General features: G+C 39.2%; 1 protein-coding gene across 2 annotated transcripts; it reads left to right on the plus strand.

Annotated features, from left to right (window-relative positions):
• Nucleotides 1-925: 925 nt before the first annotated feature.
• pitx2 (paired-like homeodomain 2) lies at nt 926-7,319 on the plus strand. Of its 2 annotated transcripts, none has more exons than XM_053323862.1 (3): nt 926-971; nt 5,657-5,856; nt 6,762-7,319. In XM_053323862.1, the coding sequence occupies exons 1-3, from the start codon at nt 926-928 to the stop codon at nt 7,317-7,319; spliced, it is 804 nt and encodes a 267-aa protein (XP_053179837.1). The 2 variants fall into 2 exon arrangements, with proteins under 2 accessions (XP_053179837.1, XP_053179836.1); XM_053323861.1 differs by lacking the exon at nt 926-971 and adding an exon at nt 4,932-5,176.
• Nucleotides 7,320-27,233: the final 19,914 nt, after the last annotated feature.

Below are 27,233 nucleotides of genomic sequence, written 5' to 3' on the forward strand. Positions count from 1 at the left end.
AAAAAAAGCCCACAGATGATGTAGAGCAGGTGAAGTGAAGAAGTGAGGAAAATGGTTAACAGCATGACTGCATGCAAATTCCCCCCGACTTGAATTATCATAAGCAAACAGTGTGAGCCTGGACTAATAAAACCCCATCTGTGTAACTTCATATCGAGGTAGTATGAGGGCTGCGATAATGAATTTTGTAATATCCCACCGACAGACATCTCAATCAGACTCTAATCCCGTGATTTTACTACGGAATCACTCCACTTCCAACTGCTGCAGGCTGCAACAAGATCCAGCTCATGCAGAACACGCTGCTTTTTAGATTTCAGAGTCAGACTGCACGAAAATAAGTCTGACGTTAGTAAAAAGAAATCTATATAAATATATATATAACACATATTGAGTGATAATGCTGCGCTTTAGAGGCTGATTTGTACAAAATTAAGAATAGTCATTTAGATATTATTCGTTTTTCTCCACATTAAATCATTTTGTTTCCATCTGTGTTCAATTAAATTGAATTTTTCTTAAAATATTATTTATATTTGGTGAAATGTGAGTAGAGTGTTACGAATTTCTTGCAGAAATTTAAAGACACATTTTTACATCCGGCGTCATTAAAGCGCGCTCAACTTTATCTTATATTAAATATATGCATTTACTTTTATTACAAAATCAACATTTAACCTGCTCTCTTATTAAGAAATTAATAATTTCTCTACAAGACCACCAACATTTTTTTCCTTCTTGCAATCTCATATTTATCATTAAAGTACACAACTGCTCTTCATGTTCCCTGCAGAGTCACTGGCTGCAGAGGTGGAGTTGTGTGACTGTGATTCATGCACGCAGGGGGTTGTTTACCAATCTTAAAGGCTAATTATGGCTTCTTTGTCTGTTTTTTTTACAGAAGCGGTTTCCACAAATTGCTATAATGGACTCCCACTGCCGCAAACTGGCCACCACCTGCGCGCAAATAGGTGAGTATCTCATCCATGGAAGTCATTGTGGCGCGTTTCTCACAGTTCACAGGGATAGTAATTAAAAAAATAAATATATATATATACTTTTGGAGATACAACATTTCAATATATATGAATACATATTTAAAATGTGCATACAATGCCCCTCTTGGAAGGCTAATTGATACAGGCTACAAACATGACATTTACTATCAGCCTGGAACCCATTCGTCATTTTCACATTAGTCTATTTCACACCGTGGACGCACAGCTGTCTACAAAAATCAGACTGCAAAAAATAAGAAAAAATAAAATCCTAGTGGACAGATTCTGGCTAAAGGGAGTTTTTTTGAATTGACTGCTTTGACAGCGTGGTATTTTCCAATTTCTTGTAATGTGAGGTTTCTTAAAAAAGGCTCATCATATTTATAAATAAACGCAAAATGGTCAGATTTAAAATAGGATAGGAAGCAGTTTCAATGGGATTCTCACCAAGTGACAAGTGGTTTCTTTAAAAACTCTTTAAGATATTTCTTTCTTTTTTTTCTTTGGTGTTAAAAAGTTGCTTCATGTGTCAATTCTGTAGCGTTATTTCAAATCAGAAATGTTGGGTAGTCACAGATCTTGAGCCTGCTTTACTTGTCAGTTAGAAGTTGGTGGTGGTGAATGCAGGTCGTTCACTGTCTTAGAGGGACACCTGGTGGTCGCATGTGGATCTGCAGCTTCAGTGAGCAACATCCAAGCATTTGGGGGTAACAGCTCTGCACAGTTCTGGCCTTTATAAATGTGATGTAGCTCAAAGATTACCATATGAGCAATTAATTATACATCTCATAGTGGCTCATAATTCTCCATATTTGCAGAGCATAGCAACTAAACCCTTTTTTTTCTCCTCATGCATCCTTTCCTCCTAATACTTCCTGTGCCATTATCTAATCTATTCACAATAAATGGCAGCATGCTTCCGAAAATCAAATCCCCGAATAACATCCAACAAGAGACTGAACACAAGCTGGAAGGCCTGGGATTTATTAATTATTTGCCAGTGTAGCGGGGAAATGACATCAGGTCTTGTTAGGGCCTTAAACGAATAACCGATAACTCTCATTTGGTCCCATTTAGCCGCCATTGATGTGACAAAGCGCAGCCTCTTCATAGCTTCATAGCTTCATAGCTGCGCATGGAGAAGTAGCATTGATTAAAAATAATCATATAAAGAGAGAACCAAAATAAACGGCGGAATTTTATGCGGATGAGTGAGAGTGATGCTTGCAAATATAGACACACACACACCAGCGGCTGTGGCCTAATATATGCAGCGCATGTTGGATTGACTCCGGGGAAAACTAAATGTATAATGAAAGCTCATTCGTGAGGAGGAATATACTAATGGAGGAATCTGATGTCTCCTTAATCCTATGTAAAAAGCCTTGTCGTCTCCCTACCCTATATTGACTGAATTGCTAATTAATGGCCCTCTATGACGGAGGCCTATTGCACGCAGTAATCCGCAGAAGAGAGATAAAGCATTCAGAAGGTAGAAATGAAGAGGAAACCGATAATCCACTTCAAATTTAGTATTACAATCCTGCTGGAGGAAAAAGGGAGCAACAGACTGTTCACTGTATAGGCGTCAGATAAGTCTTGTTTTTATTGTTACGTTCTGTAGTAAGAAAAGTGCTCTAAAATGAGTGTTATAGGCTATTTATGTATATCATGCTTTACCTCCAAAATACACATCGTCAATAATATTATTACACTTTGATATATAGATTATTTAATTGACTGTCATTCTAAATCTTAATCTAAGAGCATGATTGTATTGCTCACACCCACAATAAGACCTGAATGATAGTGAATCAATGACTGTTACATTATACATGCATGGTTATGACTTTAAAAACATGCATCATCTTAATTGAATTACTGTGAGATCATCCAAACAAGGTTTTATTGCTTTGTGTGAGAGAGGATTGGCTCTCTACTTTTTGATCAAGTGTCTTTCGCCCTCCTCTATGTGTATGTGTGTGTGTGTGTGTGTGTGTGCATAAAGTCTATGGTCTGCTGGTATTTATATATCAGGGGCTTTCACGGGATTAGCCCAGTAACTTCTTAACAGCGCCAAATCCAAATGGGCGTTAGACTGGCCACGTGGATGATGATGATGGTGATGATGAAGATGGTGATGTAATAAGAAAAAGGACACGCAGATTATCATTTCAATTGAACTGGTTTATTTTTTTCTAAGTATTTTTCACGCACACTTGAATGAATCGCACTAAATTGGCCTGAATGTTTCCTGCTCTCAACACAACCGGTCCATCACTTCCATCACCTGCTAACATTTCTTAACTCTCGATCTTCCACCTTGAAAATTAAAGGCGCATTCGTTTGATTAGACATATTTACTTTGCCTTAACGCGTCACAATCTTGGGGGAATTGGATGAAGAAGAAAAAAAAGAATTGCTGGCATATCAGCTCAAACTCATTAAAAGTCCTCCTTCAGAAATTCTTAGGCAAATGAGGGTCTTATCAGATTATATGAAGAAAAAAAAACACACTACAGGAGTGCTCACGGAGTATGACTGAGGTGTCCAAACGCAAAGTGAGGAGAGAGATCCAGTTAAGCACCCAGATAAAGTAATCCGTCGTCAACAAACGGAGTCTGCACGGTTAACAGTGGCTCCGCTGGGGTTGATTTAATGGATATTTAAAACCTTAACTCTGAAGAGGTCAAGAGGATCGCTTTGTTGTACAACTAGTACTGCCGAGGCTTTTCCTCTGGATATTGGCTATACATACAGGGAAGTGGTCACCTTTTATGGTCACGCACATTAGATCCTTACTATCCAATTTAAGTAAGTTGAATATGAGGTCAAAACACCAAAAGTGGACTCAATATATGAACTTTATTGGAACCTGTTTGCTGCTCTAATCGCTGTTTTATTCCCTGGTACTGGCTGACTCTGAATGAGGACATGATATCTCAAAATCTGCATCCCAATGTAACACGCCTGTGAGCTGCACCAGCTGCACATGTGCTGCTCCTCACATGCATGTCTGGCAGTTAGCGTCAGTTGACAAGTGCGCACAGACAGTTTTGGAGCAGGCTGGCACATCCCTCCTTTTCAAATTGCAGTTGTTTGGCTTTCTTTTTGTTTTCCAGTGGGGGGTTTTATCATGAGTTCTTTCACAGAATCATTGTACTGCAGAAGCTTCTTATGTTTGATATGCAGTGTGCATCTTTTTTTTCACGGCTTTCAATACAATCCACCCAGTGGCTTGCTTTATCCACATTGAGTCCCTGAGTAAACTGCAGTGGCAGAGTCTGCGAGCATGCAGCTCAGCTTGGGTATCAATAGAACTGCATCGTTTTACTGGGCCACTGGACCCATCTCATAAAATGAGACCAAACTGTGTTATTTTCATTTTTATTTGGTCTTGGGCTGCTGCGCAACGCCACCTCGGAGCGCCGTGGGTACACCGTGCGTCCCATCTCTCTTTACATGCTTTTATTTGGAAGAGAAAAATAAGCGCCAGCCCGCATAAACACATTGGCAGACATATCTCGTTTCTGCAAGCTCCGGTTGGTTGGGCACACCGTCGTGTCCACATGGATGTGCCTGTCAGAGAGAATATGGGCGGGCGCAACATGGTGACGTGGAGGTCTGGAGAGGGGCGCAGTTGGATAGGCAGCACACAGGCAACAGCTGAAATGAACAGAGAGCGGTGTGGCGTGTGTATGCCTCTGGATCTAATATCACCTACCTGTCCTTGTCACTCTAATAGTCAGCCGAGGTAGCCGCTGTTATCCCCGATGCTAGTATGGCTGCACTCCATGGCCTATTTTAAACCATTTTCCAGCTTATACCAAAAAAAAGAGTTTCATCTCAACCGCAAGAGGAGCCGCGCTGCTGTGTGTTTTTTGGGGAAGCTGAACACATTCCCCAGACGGACGACTTTCCACCTATCCTGCGTGTACTAAAGAGGACTTAATCTGCTTTTGACAGCCAGTTGTGCGATCTTTTACCGATGAACTCTATGAGGGATCCATTAAACATAGACCACCACCACCACCACCTAACAGGGAATAAACTTGCCTCCACACACCACACGGCTCTGGCGATGGCCTCTAGTTTACAGCCACTGCAGCGGTCTGTGGACTCGAAACATCGGTTAGAGGTGCATACGGTGTCGGACACGTCCAGTCCGGAGTCAGTCGGTAAGAACCGCGCGGACTGCAGATGCTCTCAGCGAGGCACAGCAGATGTCTCTTGATATCAAACCAAAGATGGCTCCCATTAATCAATGTTAAAGGGAGTTTTCACGCAGGCAAACAGGCGATTATAGCTGTCATTTTAAGCTGTCATATAATTACTTTTGACACCGGCGTGTGTGTGAAAAGTTTCTGTGTTATGTAAATGGAGGAGCGCTTGTCTCATGTCAACTAAAATTAGGGAAACGCTTCCTTAAATTCTTTATGTCAAGATTAAATCAAAATATTAACTAAAAATCTTACAAAATTAACAAAATTTAAAACTTGAAAAAAGTAAATGTGTCTTTTATGGATCAAAACATTTCTTCATCAGTGCATTCAGATTGTAAATACTTAATAATTAATGCCCCAGCAGTCACTGATTTTTTGTCCACATAGGCCTAACCAGCTTGACCCTGACTGAATTAACTCCTGTCCTTTCTACAGAGAAAGAGAAGATCCAAAATAAAAACGACGACTCCTCAGATGACCCCTCGAAAAAGAAGCGGCAGCGACGGCAGAGGACTCACTTCACCAGCCAGCAGCTGCAGGAATTGGAGGCCACTTTCCAGCGGAATCGCTATCCGGACATGAGCACAAGGGAGGAGATAGCCGTGTGGACCAACCTCACAGAGGCCCGGGTCAGGGTGAGTACTCCCTTGGGTGTAAACAAAAACAATTAGCCCTTATAATGTTGCGTGACTTGTTCCAATTGTCCTATCCATATCCCTTATCTTAATATTATTACGCACGGACTCCAAACTTTACGCACGGCTGAAAGTTCCTTGAAAATAATGTAATAATGTGTTATACACAGTATTTAGCTGGAAAACAAATAACCTGACTCTTGTTTAAATATACTTCTGCTTGAAACCCAATTTAATTAGACTGTATATGTTTATCTATCGGGCTAATTATAATTACAAACATCTGAACACTATGCAAAATAATTTCAACACAAATTAACGCGTACATTCATCTTTTCAGTCATTTAAAAAACAAAAAACAGGAGAAAACTACCTGTTTCTTATTTGTGATGTTTAATTACACATTTATACGATTGTGAACAGTCGAGGCTATTGACATGAGTCGGTGACAGATACCAGTCGTGTTCTCTTGCTCGTGTGAAAGAGGTGCAAAGCTTGTATTTTGCGATTGTCGCCCTGGCGTTGTGTGATTAAGGTCAGCGTGTTTGTGGACGCCTGCAGAGGAATACACATCCTCTCCACTTTAACATGCTGTGGTGACACCCCACAATGTGTATTCAGCTCAGATAAAGGCGGATTCAAAGCGGAATTGTCTGCATACAAAAGCAAAGATTTATAAACAGTGTTTGTTTGGATTTATAGGCGTTGAACTTTTTGGGAAAACATACTCAGAATTCCATTTATAATATAATTTTACTGTAAAATGCACATCATTAATTAGGTTTTTTGCTTATATTAAAAGTAAAACTCAAAACAGTCGTTGTAAAGCATATTATAGGAGCAATAAATGGTTAGATTATCCTCAAAGTCAATCTCTAACCTTTTGTCATGTTCTTTGGGTTTAGGTTTGGTTCAAGAACCGGCGAGCCAAGTGGAGGAAACGGGAAAGAAACCAACAAGCCGAGCTTTGCAAAAACGGCTTCGGCCCGCAGTTCAATGGACTCATGCAGCCCTACGACGACATGTACCCCAGCTACACATACAACAATTGGGCCGCCAAGGGCCTCACGTCGGCCTCCTTATCCACTAAAAGCTTCCCCTTCTTCAACTCCATGAATGTCAACCCCTTATCCTCGCAGACCATGTTCTCACCGCCCAACTCCATATCCTCCATGACTTCCAGCATGGTGCCATCGGCGGTCACCGGGGTGCCGGGCTCCAGTCTCAACAGCCTCAATAACTTGAACAACCTCAGTAACCCGTCTCTCAACACTGGGGTGCCCACGACGGCCTGCCCTTACGCGCCTCCGACCCCTCCTTATGTGTACAGGGACACTTGCAACTCCAGCCTGGCCAGCCTGAGACTGAAAGCCAAGCAGCACTCGAGTTTTGGATATGCCAGTGTGCAGAATCCGGCCACTAATCTGAGCGCTTGCCAATACGCCGTGGACAGACCCGTCTAATATCTACCTGCACTGCAAAAAATAACCACCTTGAGCAAGCTATAGAGGCTGGTAGTGACGCTTGAAACGTTATCTTTCTCTCAAGGGAGCAAGAAAATCTGGCGGTGAAATCATTTTACTTTTTGTAATGTGTTTCAGGAAATGTATTAATCAGCTGGCATTCTCTTGATATAGGCTAGTTGGGGTGTGATGTACATTATTCTGACTTTTTTTTTTCCTGAAGATATCGCCATTTTATCCTTGGAAACTCCAAAACATATCAAGAAACGTGTGAAACCGCACCTTGTTGGTACATTCATTTTTATTTTATTTTTTAATTTAGAAAATCACGCGATTTTTGAGAGTTATTACGAGACTAAATGGCTTGTTATGGTGGTCATTTTTTGCAGTGTGTGTGTGGGGTAATCACAAACAGCCGGCCACAGGAACAAGAGACTACTAGCCTACAACTACTTTTTTCATTTTTCAAAAAAAAAAAGAAAAAAAAAGGGCACTAGAAGACTGAACCACTGAAACAAGCTCAACTCCACACCGGAGTCCAACTGAAACGGGAGTTTTTAGGTTTCTTCCCCCTTTTAACGAGTACCGGCCTGTTTCACACTGCGGCACAGTTAAAAAGCTAAAAGGCCCGTTTCATTTTTCATAGTTCGTCATGAGAGAGAGGGGAGGGGGGTCTCTCTGGTGGAATTTTTGGACGTTAATTGTTGACTGAAAGGTTGTATATATATTTGAATTTATCATCTCCTGTTTGTCGAGGCGAATGCGCTATAACCCCTCCAAATCCTCTCCAGGTTCAATTTATCAACGCATGTGGAAAAAAATAAAAAAAACCCTAAAAAGGAATCATGTTTTGCTTGCAAACAAAAAGGGAATGTAAATACTAAAACGCACCGGTTGTGTGTTTCTAACATATTATAAATTTATTATTAATGTCTGTGTGAATATCGATTTAGAATAGCAATTCTGGATTTAAAAAAAAAAAAAAAAAAGAAGCATCAAAAATGTTCCTGCGACAAATTATTTGGTTTTTGCTCTGTGTATACTATTTGGTACGGAATTATGTTCTTTTTTTTCCAACATCCAAAAAAAAACTATTGTGTTTTATTTAATGGAAGTAAATATATTGTTCAAAAACATTCTTCTGAGAGACTTTTATTGAATCTTTGTGTTGGTAGTCTGTTAGTGGAGTGTAAAGCAATGACAGTCTGTCTATAGCCTTTCGATTATGTGAGATGCTTGTGCGGCTAATCTATAGAGGAAAACAATGGGCCGATCCAATACACATAGCAGCGAGATGCTCCGCCAGATTAACTGCTGAATACATGTCTGCCTGCTCAGCCGAGGGTCCCGGCTGGGCACTGGAGCTTGAAATAACACGGGAATCAACAAACAGCACTTGGACCACACAACAATGACAACAGTCAATTAAGGTTTGAGGGTTTTTTCTCTGTTTGAACTCAGGAGATGTTGAGGTTCACTAAAGTGGATGATTAGAAAAGGTGCAGCACAATTTAAAACCCCCCATTAGATTAGGGTTATGCTTTAATAAGAATTAGGCATAAAGCTTGTTTTTTTTTAAATCTATACTTTAGGGATTAATTTTTGAACATAATCTACTAAATGCAACAGTGTGATAAATTGATCTTGGATATTTTTTATAAAGCTGCAATTTAGTTCCAGTAACCTACATTTAGCGTGCAGCCTCACTGTCTCACACATGTATCAAGTTTGCTTTTGCATTGTAGTTTCCTATTGCAGCTCTGCACCTTTTTCTTTTCTTTTTCTTTTTTTAAGTCATGCTTGATAGTGCGCAAGTGCGGGAAAGCAAAACAAAGACACGGTCTAGGGGAAACTGATTCACAAGCTTGAGCAAACAAGCACACACAGAGCGGTATGCGAGGCCGCTGATGACTGCGGAGGCGGGGGATGACTTGCACCTTCATGGCCGCAGGCAGAGCGGAGGAACCGGGGAGGAAGCACCGCAACACTCCCCTGTAGAAAGAGTCAAATAAAATAGTCCCGAGTCGTTCAGCCTCAAAGTGTCGATCATGATGGGAGTTTATTTGTATATATTATATTTTAAAGCCTCTATATAAAAACTGTTATCGATATTAAAATTAATCAGAATGATCTGTTAAAAAGAAGGGGAAAAAAGGAAAATGTGTCACCTTGGTGAATGAGCTGATTTAGGATCTGATGTCATGCTAGAAGAGGCCTTTAGGGTCACCTCTCAAGGGGTTGGAGATTATTATGATGAGAAATAAATCACAGTTAGTTCAAATGTTTTTACAAAAAAAAAAGAGAAAAAAAAGAACTGACAAATAACAAAAACAAGAGAAGCATTCTTCTCTTTTCACAAATATGTGAATGTATCCGAGCTGCAGTGCGCATCCGTCGGCCTGAACTCTTAGCAACCTCCAGAATTAGATTTTCCTCTTAAAGCTGCGGGTCCTTTTTGTTGCACAAGTGTCACCTTTTGATGGAGTCGGTAACGCGGAGCAATAATCAGCTGACAGGGATAAGCCTCGGCTGCTGTCGGGGGGCGAATACGCAAGTCTGCAGCCACAATACACATCCAACACAATCAACATGTGATGGCAGGATGACCCGGAGAGAGGAGGCTTCAGGAGGGGAAATGTTCATTTGGCCGGGACGACGCTCAGGACTGCAGACCTCTTACCTCTCTCCTCTCTTCTCCAACCTACTCAAGGTAAGAGCTTATTAAAGTTATAATGAAAAACAAACCAGTAGCCGTTTAGCTCCTGTGGCTGCATGCTCACTCACGTTTGATTACGGATTTTTTTTTTTAGAGAAATTTCACAAAATAGGCTTCTGCTTGCACCGTACATACTTAAATTCTTCTCACGTTGAAGTTAATTATTATTCTAAATTCAGACACAGCAGAGTCATTTACTCACACAAACCAAACTCCTTTAAAATGAGAAAAAACTACATGCGTAACAGGCATTAAATACGCACAACAACAAGAAGCTACCTAAGAAATATAAACCATAAACTTAATAAATTCCTACAAAGATTGTCAATCTCTGTTTAAGGCAAATTTGTATTTCCCCCTACCTCATTTTTTTTCCGGACACCTAAAACCCACCAGCACATCTTGATGTGAGATTTGTTCCGCCAGCTGATTAAAAAAAAAATCCAATGTGAGGTAACACACCGAGCCGACAGCTTCCACCACCTCCCCTTCCTCTGGGAATTCAAATAAAAAGCGAGGAAGTGCAAATATCCAAACATGTATCGTTACACCTCCAATCTAATTAATTAACAAGCTCTCAATATTCATGCAGCGGCGGGTTGAGATGAGAGATGAGCTGACTTGGTAACAGTCTCCATGCGATATTATCAGAGAGCATGTTTTCTAATTACACGCAAATGAGGCCTGGATTTCAACTACTGCATTTTTCTGAATCACACTGGGGTTTTTGCACAAATTGCCTGGAATATATATATATATATATATATGATGTATCTGAAAAACACAGATATTGCTGCATGAATTTAACTTTAAAAAAACTAGTACAGGATTACAGTTTTAGTGATAATTTTAATGCAAGCATTGCTGTAAATTAGATGCAAGTGAAAGATTTAACAATAATTTAAGCTTCTACGTTGAATATATTTTAGAAATTATGACTAACTTCTAGTGTTGGTTATTTGTTATTTGTATGAAACATTTCAAACTTATTTTCTTTTGCACATGTGCCTTTAGACATGATGTTAATGGAGTAATGTGTTTCTCTCTCTTTTAAAACAAACACACAGTCAGTTTAATATTTAGTGAGGCTTTTGTTTTCATTTGAGACATAGCAGGAAGAGAGGAGGGAGCTGTTAGTTATGGGTTAAGGAAATGCGCTCAGATTACTGATGTTTTAGAGCATGCAGATTCTGACCAAGAGTTTATTTTCGAAGTAGGCAGTGATGCAAGAGGCCCAAATTAAATTACAGCAGGACTCTTGGCTAACACCAAGTAGCTTTCCACACTGAATGACTTTTTGAATTCAGTAAAATCCAGTTTGTCTTGATATGTCCTTTGAATGAAATGCAGGACAATGGCTGCACACATGATAGACAGGCTACCTACAAACACACAACTAGTCACAGCACTTAGCCCAGAAGTGCAGCGGTCAGGCAGTAGAGAGGACTGCTGTGTGTCTGGGGGAGGTGGTCGAGGGTTTGGGGGGTTTGGCTCTGGACCAATGGCAGCCCAGCGGCTTCAGCTAAAGGTCACATGGTGTGACCTCACACATTCTCACCCTCACCTAAAGCCAGAGGAGAAGTTCTCCATAACAAGATGCACAACCGTCCATCTCTGAAAAGCCACAAAAAGAAGCTTCGAATGCATCTGACCCGGCCGGCTTTTTCAGCAATATAATGCAATATCGTTCAAGAGATTTACTTTCACTGCAGCAACATTCACATTTGGTTGCATGTTACAAAATTAAAAAAATATTTTTGTTCTTGCCTCGAGGCTTTAATTAAAAGGTATGTGCTTCATGTGAAAATATTGGTTTTGCTGGCTTTCATTTAAGGCAACAATATGCAAACTTGTTACGTGCGTTGGGTGTGTGTGTGTGTGTGTGTGTGTGTGTATCTTATGGACGAATCTACATGTTTGTGTATGAATGTGTGTATCGTGCTTGTGCATCAACCCTTCTCACAGTGGGGGCTCGGTGCCGTTTGGGGGCAGGCGGCTGGCCAGAGCGTGTGAAAGCAGATAACCAGGGCGAATTTCATGACGCACACACTTCCTGCTCTGTGAAGTTCTATTAAAGAGGGATGAAAACAAAACACACATCTCAGATGTTTTCTCTCCAAATCAATTTCTACACATTAAGCATGCTGAAAAGATCAGTAGCACGGCTCTCATGGACCTTGAAATAGTGAGGGGAAATGATCCATCAGGAGAGAACCATGAATTTATTTGATAGGAGAGACGCCCTGTGCTGGTTAAAAATGTGTTAGAATATGTTTACCTGTGGTTGTATAATTCACTTTGTTTAAGCAGCAATTTTGTTAGGAGCCTGTACAGTGAATCTCGATATGTTCTTGAAACTGAACTGTTAAAATCAATGTCATAGGTCACACTGATTTGGAGTACCAGCTGATGAGCTAAAATGCTAAATGTAAAAGTTGGAGGTGTCTCTAAGCCGTTCTTTTTCTCTGAGGAACTAAATAAACACATTTAAAAGAAGAGAAGTAGTACAAAGGTGATCAACTCTCTTCACCTAAAGCTGCTGCTGGAGACTCATCAGAAAGTCTGTGTGTGTGTGAAACGGGCTACTGCAGAGGAAAAGCTTGCATACTCAAACTCTGGATAAAAATGCCATTCAAGTGGCATTATTTAGCATTACGGCTAACTGTAGTCGACCTACCAAGCTGCAAGAAATACCAGTAAGCCTGAATCACGCTCATTGTTAGCCACGTGAAATGTCTCCTGTATTTACTTTGTGATTTCGTACAAAATCAGTGCATTTTCTGAAATACAACTATCAAATAGACGAAATGTAAAAACTATCAAATTTAAATTAGGCAGCCAGCAGCAAGACCAGCTACCTAAAGTCTTCCTCATTCCTCTTCATGTTAACCTGACAAGTCTAAAGCTGCTAACATTTTAGCCTCATCTGAAGCATCATGTTCAGACACCTTCAGTTTGCACAGTCTGCCCCAGATGGCATCTCTCAGCACTGTTTTCTTTAGGCCTGTCATCTACTGTAACGTCTTAATTGACGTTTACCTCTGCTCGCTGCTGTCAGCCACCCGGAGTCTGTGTCTGATGAGCAGCCTGGCAGGATAGTTTCCCAGGCTCCAACTTCACACAGAAAATTACACCTGAGCGCTTTTGTTTGTTTTTCTTCTTTTTTTCATTTCATGTCATACAATTCTCCCTTCACACGTAGGATGAATTAGAAAATGCTGTGGAAATTGTCAAACTGTCTGTAGCCTCATGCGTTTATTGGTTCGTGGAGTTTAGTGACCTCATTGAAACCCCGGCTCTTATCTTATCGTTGGACTCAAAGATCAGATAACAGTCTACTTTGTCCTCACAGAAGCAAACTGTGAATAGGATTTTAAATCTCAATTACATACACAACTTCTTTTATGGCAATATTCCTAAATTGCTTTCTTTGGTAAAATCAGATATTAGTATTAGTTTTCTGATGGGCCTCTGTGTCATTTCATGCCATTCAAATCATAATGTGTAGATTTAATGTGTAGATGCTTCAAGCAAGAGTTTTTCAGACTGTGGAAATAAAAGCCCAAACACTGTCAGAGTTAATGTCACTCTCTGGCTCTCCAGCTGTACAATGATGGCATCTTTGGGCATATCATGCACACTGTTATGGAGACGACCACTTAGGTAGAGGATTTACATCATTTATTCACCCTGATGTCACATTCAGTTCAAAGATGAAAGTCAGAAAAGTGTTTCCTGAATAAAACCTCTGTGCCTTCATGTGGTCCAGTTGTGGGACAGAAAAAGGAAGAAATACGGACATCCACAAGATTTATTTTATACAAAGTAAAACAGTGTCGCCGGAGGTTAACGTTACATCCAAAATATTTGGTGACTAAATTTACCTGCTGGCAAGTTGCCACATTCAACAGTTGACCACTCTGTGTTTTCCATAAATATGAGTTTGTGAAAGGCTACACGATGAACTAAAATGTCTTTTAAGGATTATAGAAATGTTAAAATAATCTTGTTTAATGTTCAGTACAGTGTAGACTGTCACTGCAGGTACAGTAAAGGGCTACTGCACTGCACTTTTACTGAAAGGAAAAAGTGTTACTGGCCAATAAAAACTCAGCTTTAACTGCAGTTAAGTGATGACAATTTAAAAATTAAAAACTCTATTATATCCATATTCATTTCCTGTACTAGAGTTGGGCTACAACTTATGGTTTAAAATTTTTACATTATCGATTCATTTGCTGATTATTTTCTCAATTTCAGAAAATAGTGAAAAATACCGTAGAGCCAAAGGTGACAACTTAAATGCGTTTTCTCCAATCAAAAGTTTAAAATCCAAAGATATTACTAAAAGCTTCAAATCATTTGAGATCACTTCTGATGTGCTTTGGTAATATATGAATGAAATTGACTTGACACAGAGGCTGCAAGTAGAAAATCTTCAGATTTGTCCTTAAAAAAGTTCAAATGAGTTGGCATTTAACTTTCTGTTGAACCATTCATTGAGATAAGTTGACTTAGCGTTTCAGCAATATAGAGCCAGATTCTGTAGAAACTGTTACATTTGCAGTATGTTAAAAGTTATAATTTCACATATGGCTATTGTCAAACTACTTTAACGCCCTTTTTCTTAAGAGCTCGCTGGTTTCCACAAATGCTACGACTCAGCAAAGTGTATGCAAATTTAAAAGTTTCTGCTTGCATGTGAGTCTTTCTTATGTGATTCTTTTTGTCATCCTTCCCCATGTGCCTTATTGTGTTACATTTTGGGGGACAAGTGGGAGAAACAGATTTTTTTTTTTTTACTATCTTTACATGAAATCTCTATTAAACCAAAAACTACACATCATCACTGAAAGACACTGGAGCAATACAATATTTTGAGTTTTGATAAATTAAGATTACACAAATGTGTGTCACAAGGACGAAACTAATATGACTTTTCTTTCAGAGAGCACGATTAATCTCATCTGGAACATGTTCTGTTAAAGCCATTACTGACTGGAAATCCAATTTTGGCTGACAGCGATTCAAATCTGTAAATCACTGACTGAACTTTATTGGACTTTTGCATACACACAGACACACACACACACATACACACACACATTTGCTGCTGTAGACTTCAGACAAAACATGCTCAAATAATATGGTACAACATTAGTAACATTCATGTTTAAAATTAGCATCACACTGAGCTGAGTGACATCTTGCAGCGTCAAGACAAGGCTGCGTCTAGGAGAGAGAAAGCAAAAAATTCTCTACTTTTTCATTGCCTAAAAAAAAATGGCTATTTCAAAAATCCGTAAGCAAATTGTGCAATTTACTGCTTTCCTTGTTATGTTGCGAACGGCCCAAGATCAACATTTTTTCTGTCCACTGCTTCCAGGACTACAGGATCCTGCAGTTTGTCTCCATCCTGCCAGCAGCCAGCAGCAGCAGCTTGTGGTCACCATCCTATAACTCAGAGTAACCAATGTCTCCATCGACAGGCTGTCATTGAGCAAAAGATAGAAGTTCTGCCTGCTCAGTCACAGTAAGTCACTCTGGTGTTGGCTAAAGTGTAAAATGTTTACTCCTTGTAAAAATATTTCTTTGGCTTGCTCTCTTATTAAAGCCAGATGTTGCAAGTTCCATTTTTCCCTGGTGTACATTTAGTTTTGGGTTTTTTTTTAAAGTCTGGCATTCATTTTTCCATCTCAACACAAACTCAATGGTCAACAGTTCTGCACAGGTTTATTCTTGTGTTGATGAGCAGCTGTTTGAGATGAGCAACTTTTATACACAGATTAATATTAACTACACAAAAGTGAGCTGTCTGTATTCTCATTGTTTAAGGCAATGACATAAATATTGACTGATTTCTTTGTGGCCTCAAGTGTTACCAGTTGATTCATTCTCTTCTGTGTACATTTACTTTCTTCTTTTCCATTTTCTAAGTTGAAATGTGAAATCATGTTATTGTTTTTTTATGGAAATGCCACTCATGGAGTTGGAATAAAAATGTTTTAATAATTCATTGTCATGTGCGTTTTGGTCAAACTTTCTATACTTAAACTAAAGTCTCAAATGAATTCAGTCATTCAGGGAATAATTACAAAAAACTTAATTAGAGCACTTTAGAGGCTGACTTTGTTTCCTTGCCAGGCTACTGTAGCCATTTCCCCCTCTTCACCATCTATGTGCTCCTTTTTGGTCTACTGTGATTACTGTACAGATATGAGAGTGGAGTCAGGAAGCAGTTTCACAATGCATATTAATGCTCACACCATAACAACGTGTTACAGTAATTATCTGGCTTTTGGCTTCTAAGTTTATGATCAAACTGCCCTCCAGTCAGTAACTATCTACAATGAATGCTACTTATTCACACTGATCATTAAGGTTCACTTAGGAAAGTTTACAGCTTGTTTTTATTCACATTTACTCATATTTAGCTCTTTTTAAATATTTACTTTATGTCCATCTCCTATTTTGTGGCACACATTTCAGTGCTGCAAATTTGATTTGACTAAAACAATAATTTAGCAATTAATGACAGCAAAAGACAACAAGCTAATCCTAATGTTAATTACCTGTAGTTAAAACCATTAACATTAAATAGGGAACACGCATAGACAGACAGAAGCTGTGATAGATGATATATGATATGATATATAGACCTGCATATTTGATATGTTCATGTTTGATCTCACCTCATGTTTGCATATGCGTCAAATCAGATAACAAAAGGCCTCCGTAAATTAATCTAACCTAATGAAAAAATGAGCTGCAGCAAACAGTGGAGAGAAGAGCAGGCGAGTGAAACAAAGTGAACGCTCCACCTGGTGTACCTGGCGGCTCCACTCATTCACCTCTCCGAGCCTATAGCATTTTCAACCCAACAAGAACAGACGGTGTGGAAGGCGACTTATTGGATTGGATCCCACCCAGCAGTGACTTATACGCTCAACCTATATGTCACAGATGGTAGGATTTCAGTGTGGTTGATATAGGAAATCCACTAAGGAGTATTGATCTTTCTAAGATCAGCTCTCTCTGCCTGATCTCCACAGGATCTGAACGTCCGCAGAGACCCGGAGGGGAGAGGAGCCGCTGGAATATCAGTCTACCTTTAACGGTGCTGTGATTAGGTTAAACTTAATGATATATAGTGTCTCATGCATAGATGTCAGCAGGCATAGATGTCTTTCCACAACTACCAATTGCTGTATGGATGGGCAGGTTGATGAAAGTTCATACAGTATTTCTGCAGGGGAAATCCAGCAGGAGTGGAGAAAGTGGTGCATGTTAAGTTTTTCAAACTATTTGGACAAAATTCAACAGAACTGGGAAGCTTGCATGACTATCAATATGCACCATGGCTGAACTGACATGAACGGCACCTACAACAACTCCAACTGTAGCCACAGAAAATTTGCTGTCTTGTATTTTTTGGACAGCGGTCTCCGTCTGAAAATCCTTCACTTTGAGGTTTGATCTTCACAGAGCAGAACAATGTTTGTGTTTGACACTTGAAGGCTGTTCACCACATCTGGGGGAGGGGGGACGTCTCTCAGTAGCTACTCTTCTTAAATCTGAGTTTAAGGCATGCACAAAAAAGAATGATTTTGTGACATTGCAGTTAGTTTAAGTAGTAGTGAAGCCAATCATGGTCCCATGTGAATTTACATGGAAACTCAAAAACTACCAGCATGCAAATACTGAGAATGGAACTTTACAGTGAAATAGGAGGCACCTTGTGTCAAGTAAACTTTTTAAATTGACAATAATATTTACAGATTCTGGATATTTCTCACAAGAAACGCTTTCCTCATCCTGAGTGTTGGGTATCTTCTGGGGAACAAAGTTCAAAGTGGACATAAAAGGCCTCAATATCAACTATACTCAGTTTTTGTCAATCAGATTCAAATATAAACGTTATCTTCTGTACTGATGCTTGTCTATCATTATTGATTATGATTAAAAATAACTAATTTAATGTAACAAAATTATTCTTGAGCATGCAAACAGCATTTTGACTCAAGGTCAATTTACTAAGTATGTTTCACAGAGGGAGCTTGCTCCAGTTGTCACAGACTAAAACTGAAAACATTTAACCCAAACAAGCAATTCAGTTTCACCTAAGCCGTCTGTACTGACAACTGAATGACTTCAAAAGGAAGAGCACAAGGTGTAGTTGAAATCATAGTTTAAAGCTAGTAAGTTGACCTTAAACTTAATTCCTGCTTTTACCGGTGTATGCTCTGAATATCTCTAAAACCTCTCGACTGATTTCCATACAATTTGCTTAACAGACAGGACTTGAAACACCTGTTCACATTTTGGCAGTGATCCACATATTTATTGCCAGGGCTATGAAGCTGACTTGATTTCAAATCCTGAGGATACTTTTGTTTTGCTGGATCATCCACTGAAGACTATTTCACTACTTAGTTCTAGGTGCTGGTTTGTCCTCTCATTGAAACACAGTACAGAAGTGACACTGGAAAAAACAACATATTTCATCATAGTTTTCTTTGCTTTCTTGGGCTGTTAGCCAGTGATCTGCTGTTAAACTGCACGAACAGGTTCAAAAGAACAAGTGCATAAAGCCAACTAGCCTCCTCTCTCCATCTCGGTCTCTCTCAGACAGTTTTAATCTCTGGTAAGACAGTCACGTCCACATTTGTCGTCTGCCATGTAAACTCTGGTGGAAAGCGACCTGCTGCCTGCGCCTCCAGTTTCCACGCCTCTCCTTCATTACTGCGCGCTGTGGGAGAGCCAGAGCCCACGGTGTGGTAATCCCTGCTGGAAGGCGTCACCATATACTGTCATTAATAAAACGGAAGCCACACACGTGTAACCTACACACACACACACACACACACACACACACACACACACACACACACACACACACACACACACACACACACACACACACACACACACACACACACACACACACACACACACACACACACACACACACACATCCGCAACCAGGATTGACTGAGAGATGAATCGTTGCAACAACAGAGTCTTGTAGACTACAGCTAAAGGTTTATATCTCACTGCAGGAGATGTTATGATGGCTCCAGTTTATCCTCAGCAGTCAGTTAAAGACATGGACTGCTCTTATTTGTTGTTGATGTCATTATATACAGTATCTGATGTACTGCTGTGAGGTTTAATGTGGTTTTCTTTGTTCTGAGTAATGCCATCATCTGCAAAAAATAATGTTCCTACAAAATTACAAGGATTTCAGTAGTGACATTCACCTTTGCATAATATATTATTGCCTCCTACTACAATCTATGTTTGTACATTTTATTACATTACACTGTTGTATAAGAGGATAAGAGGATTATATATTAATGATGGGATCACAGACTCATGCAAGAGATCTGTATGTCATACATTACTCCCTAACAGGACTATATGAGGCAGATTAGTACACAAATGTACAGCTTCACACATGTGCATGTTATTGTTTATGATGCTACAGATGATTTGCCAGAAAATGGACTGATTTATGTGATGTCTATGTATGCTATTTTGTATAATTTAGTAATTTAAAAATATTATAGCTTGTATACTATAGCCTCATGTAAGATTGTTGTAAGATTGCTCCAAGTGCTGATGAATAAAGTATTAACTTCTATCACTTCAAGTCTTTGTTTTATGCATTTATGTTTCAAAGTCAGTGCTCCATCAACATCTCATTTATTCAGTTTATTTGGGTGATCCCATGAACCCACCAGCAGAGGGTGCCAAATGTTATTAAATCTATTAAAAACCGCATCAGGCATTCTCTCTTTAATTAATATAATTCAACCTCTGCTTTGACTTGAAGATACGCTTCATGCATTTAATTTCAGTAGACAGTATACTGTTCCTGATATCCCTGCAGTGCACCTATTTCATTTCTGGCTTTATACAAAGTATACATTCAGCTAAATTATGTCTTTTTTAAATCCTTTTCTGGGATGATTGCAGTTTATTAAATCAACCTTCTTCCCTTTGTTCTTTCACAGTGGTTTAGATCATTTATGTTTTAAATAACTCACTCTGGTTACCGTAAGTTTCATTTTGGTCATTTATTGTGATTTATGCATTTTTGTATGACTTTATAATTTGATTATTTCTTCAGTGATCTTGCGTATCAGTATAATTATTTAACTTGATTTATTGATACATTTTCAATATATTCCTTTGCATTGTTGGGTTATTACATATGTTTTATTACATCTGGCTTGAAGATGTAATCTAACTGCTGGTGTGGAGCAAGTATTTATTCAATGAAACACACACCTTATTTATAATTTTTGGGGGGCTTAACAAGATGTGGGTGTGTTTTGTCTGCCTTGTTTAATCCTCCATAATTAAATATTTAATGACAACTTGATCTTAATGTTTTCTCATTTCATATAATTACACTATTTGAATTCATTCAATCGTCAGTTAGTAAATAATAACATTTTGGAGACATCTTACAGGCCAACATGGTCACGAAACACACTCAATAAGGATAAAGTCGTCCATACAGTCTGACTTTCACATCAAAATGAGAAAGAAAGAAATGGAGAGAAAAAAACTGCAGGTCTCTACTTGCTTCTGACATGACACCAGCACTGTATTCTCCTCAATTTATAAGGTATCATAAAAGGTAATGAAGCGGAAAGGTCAGGGGGAATGTGTTTTTATCCGCTCTAAACCAATAGGTCATATTTCCACTTTCCACGCCACAACTCTAAGACTGCAGCTGGTGCCCTTTTGGTTAAAACAATACATTCACCTTGGCCACTCATACGTCATATCACCAATTCTCCATCTTATTGGCAATGTCACACAGAGGGTCGCAAGATATTACAGAATAGATTTACTTCAGGCGTTTGTCTACAGCCCCAGATATGATATAAACAGTGTGTAATGTAAGCCATACATTATGAATCCAATTTGTTTGGGAGAGATCAGGTATTTTGAGTGCAAAATGGATCTATGGGGGGTGAAAGGCCTGCTGAGGCCACTAGATGGCAGTATGCTAGTAAATATGGAGCTGATTAGGCCACAGAGATGAGATCCAATGTATTTTTGCCAGACAGAAATACCAGATTTATATTAAAAGTACAATGAGTAACTATGACAACTCAAACATCAAATTAATAGTGGTTTAAACCACAAATGAAGGGTTATTCTTCTGTACAGCAACCTTTATTCTTAAAAGATCACAGCAAACATATCACCAGAATAACATAACAGTACTACGAGACTATGGCACTTGTGTACAGAATTATGCTTTTACCAGGGTGCAACATCAGGGTGAAATACCCCTAGACATTACACAACTGCAAGTGAATCCATTATAGTGTGAGCAGTACAGCGCATCCAGATGGCTCATGAAATATGTTAAGCAAACTTTTGTTTCAGGACGGATGTGTTTTTGCCTCAAGGACGTGGTGTATTTAGAGCACACGAAGCCAAACAGTGGGAACAAGGTGTTATGTAGTTAGGAACTGCTGAATCTTCAAAAAGCACAGGTTGGGGATATGAGGCAGGAGCATGTGTCATATTGATGTATGATACTACATGGGTGGTGGTCATGGGAAAACAGTCCTCTCCCCTTAAAGACAGAAAAAAACACATTAGACTAGATAACACAACGGTAAAAAAAAATCCATGCCTCCAACCACATATCAACAGATAAAAATCAGCAATTTGCAGCACAATACACCACAAACCACATTCAAGAGGTCATTTCATGGTCATGAGATTACTGCGACTGATAGCGCAGCTCTTCTGTTATGATCTTAAGTGTCAGCTACCAACAAAGGCTTTCATTTTGTGATTCTGTGGCACTGAGGAACAAATAGGAACACTTAACTGCTGAAATATACCGTGGTTTCAAATACTATTGCACTCATTAAGTCCTTGGTAGATAGAACAAAACACTGTGATAAACAAAGTAAATGGTCTCCTCACGAAATAAGTAAAATAACAGTTGTGGGCTTTGGGTCAGTTAGAGGACACTTGTATATAAAAGCTCACTCAGTTTCTCAAGTTTGTTAAGTTGAAGGGTGTTTGTAGTTCAATGCTTTGGACCACCATCATGCTTTTGGTGTCTTATTTTATTTTCATACTATTATGATGTTTTGTTATATTAAAGATGGTCAAACTTCTAAAATGCTCCTTGAAATGCTCAAAAGACTCTCAACGCCTTGTTTGCAAATGTTACCTCAAATTCCTCTTTTTATTGAGATCAGAGATTGTTCACACATGTCCACAAATGGCCGCCCATTCTGTAGCCTTTGATGGTAAGGTTGCACCGTGGGTTGTTCATGCTGTGTACTCGCATATTTTGGATCAGATACAGGCTACAAATGTACAAATCTACATGTACATGTATTTGACACGCACAAATGTGCACAAAAGTGAAGTCCAACTACAACTGTTTGCCTGAAACTGATAACTAAACAGAACGGAACAAGCTCATCGAGAGGGTTTTACTTTGGGCTTAAACATTGGGCCAATGTAATGTTTTTAAAATAGTTTCTTCTTTAAGTTAATGTTTTTTGGGGTATTTTTGTTAAAGGGACAAATATACATATTTTACATGTTGTTTGTGAGAACCGATATTTAAACTAGTATTCATTCTGTAAAAGCAAACTTCTTATATCGTCTGAAACACACTGATTATTTTATAGTGACATGAATTTTTAAAAAAACGAGACAAGAGAAAATAAACAAATGCTCACATTGGAGAAACTTGAGGCAGAGAAGAACGCTGCAGTTTTTACTTGATAAATGATTCAAAATAGATAATAAATTATTAAAACTCAAGACATTCTTGTCAGTTGACTAATTGACTTCAGCACTACAAAATATTATAAATTTTGTTATTTAAGACATGAACCAAAATACATAATTCAATACAGAAATTTATTATCTAATCATTCAGTCATTTTAATAAATGTAAGTCATTTACATACAATCCACTTCGTACTTTCTCTTCTTGAAATCAAAAAGTACCAGTTCTGATGATAACCTCAGATGTCCCCATGAATATACACACACTGTCTGTCTGTCTCTCTCTCTCTCACACACACACACACTCACATTCCTCTTCTCCCATATTCACATGAGTGACTTCCCCGACAACAAAAGGACACAACTCATCACTACATGAACTCTCTGTTGTCCAGCTCCACTGAGCTATGCTCCAGATGCCTGAGATGCTTGCCAAACTTCTCCCCCGAGGTCAGACTCACTACACAGGTGCACACACACACACACACACACACACACACACACACACACACACACACACACACACAAACACACACACATGCAGCACAATAGACATGCAGGTAAGCGCATACACAGACACAAATACAAGCGCACAGCCCTAATGCACTTCCCCAACAACAGTTGAGATTTATTTGATGTGTAGAGAATGAACTGGGATGATGAAATCCCAGCTGATGGTGTAGTACACCTGGCCTCAGCGGCAGATGCTCCACTGGGAGACTTTAAGATGATATGTTTAGACAGACAGGTGAGAGGTCACACCTTCCAGTCCTACAGCAGAATTACACCCAGGGGACTCGTGGGAAACTAATGGTGCAATGACGAAATCTAAAAGCTGGATATTTCGGGAAGCGTAATTAGGTAACAAGGGAGAAAAAGAGCAAGAGTGAAAAGGTGCAGGAACATTAGCAAAGTTCAGTGAGGCAACTCAACTGGAGCAGATTTATTTATGGAAATACAGAGTTGATATTTGCTATCCGGGATTTAACCTCAGCACTCCCCCACAAGTATATATTCATGCAGCTCTGCACAGAAGAAACCGGGAAGTACAAAAATAAACTACTGCTGCAGCTAACAATTATGTTTGCTCTAGATTTACTTGACAATTATTTTCTCAATTCATTGATTAATATTTTGGTCATAAAATGTAAAAAGTGGACAAATGCCATCCCAATTTCCCCAAACCTGAGTTAACACATTCAAATGTGTAATTTACTAAAACAAACATCCAAAACCCAAAATAATATGTTCATATATGACAAACAAAAGCATCAAATGGACAGACTTGATTACTATTATATTATTATCGATTATCAAAATAGTTACTAATTACTTTTCTGATGATCAATTAATTTACAGATCAAATAATTGTTTCAGCCCTGTAATAAATTTCCCTCCCCAAACCACACCATACAGAATCTGGTGCCAGTCATTATGTTGAATGATTATGTATAAGCCATTGTCACCTTTTGCGATGTGGCCTTTCACAATAAAACGTCTCCAACCATCACAGGGAATGTATTATCATTGAAAACAGAGATAAATAGATCAAAACGCAGCAATCCACATAAAATACAGCCGCAGGTCAAGGCATGGCAGCCATGCAGCGGATAATTATTCACTTATACATATTAAAATCACAGACATTCATGATTGTAATGTTGCATTGATAATCTGCAGAGCACCATCAGTACATGGATAAGCTGAAAGCTGGCAGCAGTAATACAAAACAAGAGCTGAACAGTGGACCTTTGTCATGAAAGACCTGTGTGTGTGTCACAAATCAGCATAGCAGTTAATGCACTTAATGATAGCTGGTTGTGGTTTCAGGGTCCTATTATTGTGCATACTGGCTCACTGTTATTGTGGTTGACTGCTGCACTTACCACGCTATCATTAATGATCGTAACACCTGTGCAGTGTCCTGCTATGGCAAGCCACAATGCCCTCTGTTTATTATGAGCATCCATGATAATAATAATAATGAGAGCAGTAAAATAAGCTGAAACCTTAGCCTAAGACGTGTGTGAAAAACCTTTTGTGTACTACATGTGCATATCATCTTCTACAGCGGCCCAAGTTTGCAGTAGCCAAGTGTAACCCCCCCAAAAAAACTAACAAACAAACCAGCAACAATAAATCAGCATTAAACATCAAACAAACAACAAATAAAATAAAAAATTGGCTCAGTCAATGCCCTTAAAAATAATTATGTATTCTGGTATCAGTAAATTGCTGAAAGGTGCAGGAACATTAGCAAAGTTCAGTGAGACAACTCAACTGGAGCAGATTTATTCATGGAAATACAGAGTTGATATTTGCTATCTGGGCTTTAACCTCAGCACTCCCCCACAAGTATACATCAGTAAATTGCTTGTTTGAGATGTTCTTTTTGTTCTCTCTCTGAAGTGAATAATCTGTCCATCAGTTATCGGTAGCACAATTTCATCATGTTTGAATCAAGTGACTTTTGGACACGATCGCATGTGAGATCAGGGAGTCCAAGTCAAGCTATGATATCATCAGCTCACCTGCCAAATCTGCCAAAGGGCACAGTCTGCATATCAGTGAGCTGATACGCAGGCGACAATTAAATCTGTAGGAAGTGTCATTGTATTGTGTGTGTGTGTGTGTGTGTGTGTGTGTGTGTGTGTGTGTGTGTGTGTGTGTGTGTGTGTGTGTACATGAGTGCGTGTGTCTGCATTTGCCTGCTCTTGTATTCAATATCTAGGTAAAAGTTCAATTAGGCGGTGCCACAAGTGCTCTCTCCATCTGTTTACCCTTTTCTCAGATGAAAAAAAACATGAATATTCATTTTGACCAATATGTAAATCAGCAACAAAAAAACAGCATTATGCATCCACCAAACAACAAATGAAGTAGGCTACAGATTTGGCTCATTGGTACAACAAGAAAGCAGTTGACCATTAATGCCAATACTAAATCTAAAAAGATGCACTTAGGAAGACAGAGGAAAGTAACATCTACACAAGAGAACACTGACCACAACCAGAAACACGCACTTGCAACAGCAACTGCTAGCTTAACAATATAAGCTGACGAACACCTGCTAACAACAACACACAGAGTATGACATGATTTCATAAACAGCGACAACTTACTTGATGAAGTGAAGTATCTCAGGAAAGAGTTGCACAGGCCAAACGTCACCCACAGGCGTCAGGAAATCCGGAAGCAATGCCTAATAAATGTGTTTCCTCTGACAAGTCTTTGTAACATTTTTTGTTAACAGGCGAACTTCTTCGTAAAATACTCCATGAGTTGCAACAAATGTTGGCTGCAATGTTTCAACTGCAGACTTAAAAAACGACAGTGGGCCATTTAAACCGCCATTTTTTGCCGCCATAAGATATGGTGTCATGGTGGACAGGCAACGTCATGTGAGAAGCAGCACTGATCCTCCTCAAGTAAACTTCGCTACTATTAAAGGGCAATTCAGCATAACAACTGTATACATTGTCAACAAAACGCAACATTATCTAGCGGTAGAGCAGGCCTACAGTATAGCACTGAAGGAAGATGATTTGACACAGCAATGTAAAAATACTCCATTATGCCTCACTAAGGACATTTTTTATTTTCTTATTCGTTTGGGGTTGGGGCTGTGTTCATGCTTATGGCATCAACCCCCCCCCCCCCCCCAAAAAAAAAAAAAAAAAAAAAAACTTGTTTTACTTGTTTTTGTTTTTCACCAGAAAACATCACTTAACTCTATTTTGCTCATGGGAGAAAACAATACAGTGTTCCTCAGTCCTGCTCATCCTGTATTATGAAACACGGCAGACCAGTGAACAATGTAGTTGCGTCCACACACACACACACACACACACACACACACACAACCACTCTCTCTCTCTCTCTCTCTCTCTCTCTCTCTCTCTCTCTCTCTCTCTCTCTCTCTCTCTCACACACACACACACACACACACACACACACACACACACACACACCTGGGTGTGTTGGTGTCAGAGTGTAGTGTGTATGTGTGTATTGAAAAAATAATGTGTGTGTGAGAGAGAGAGAGAGTGTGTGTGTGTGTGTGTGTGTGTGTGTGTGTGTGTGTGTGTGTGTGTGTGTGTACATAAATGTGTGTATGTGCAGATACATATAGATTATAGATAATTTGTATAGTCTTACAGGTCTTCATTTATAGCATTAAGACTAAATCTCTCTCTCTCTCACACACACACACACACACACACACACAAACACACACACACACACACACATACACACACACAACCACTTTCTCTCTCTCTCTCTCTCTCTCTCTCACACACACACACACACACACACACACACACGAAAGAGAGAGAGAAATTTAGACAACATGCTACAAATGGATACCTGCAAGTCAATATAAAGTCTCAATTTGTATCTGCACATACACA

This window comes from Scomber japonicus, chromosome 8 (assembly GCF_027409825.1).
Source record: "Scomber japonicus isolate fScoJap1 chromosome 8, fScoJap1.pri, whole genome shotgun sequence".
Taxonomy (NCBI): domain Eukaryota; kingdom Metazoa; phylum Chordata; class Actinopteri; order Scombriformes; family Scombridae; genus Scomber; species Scomber japonicus.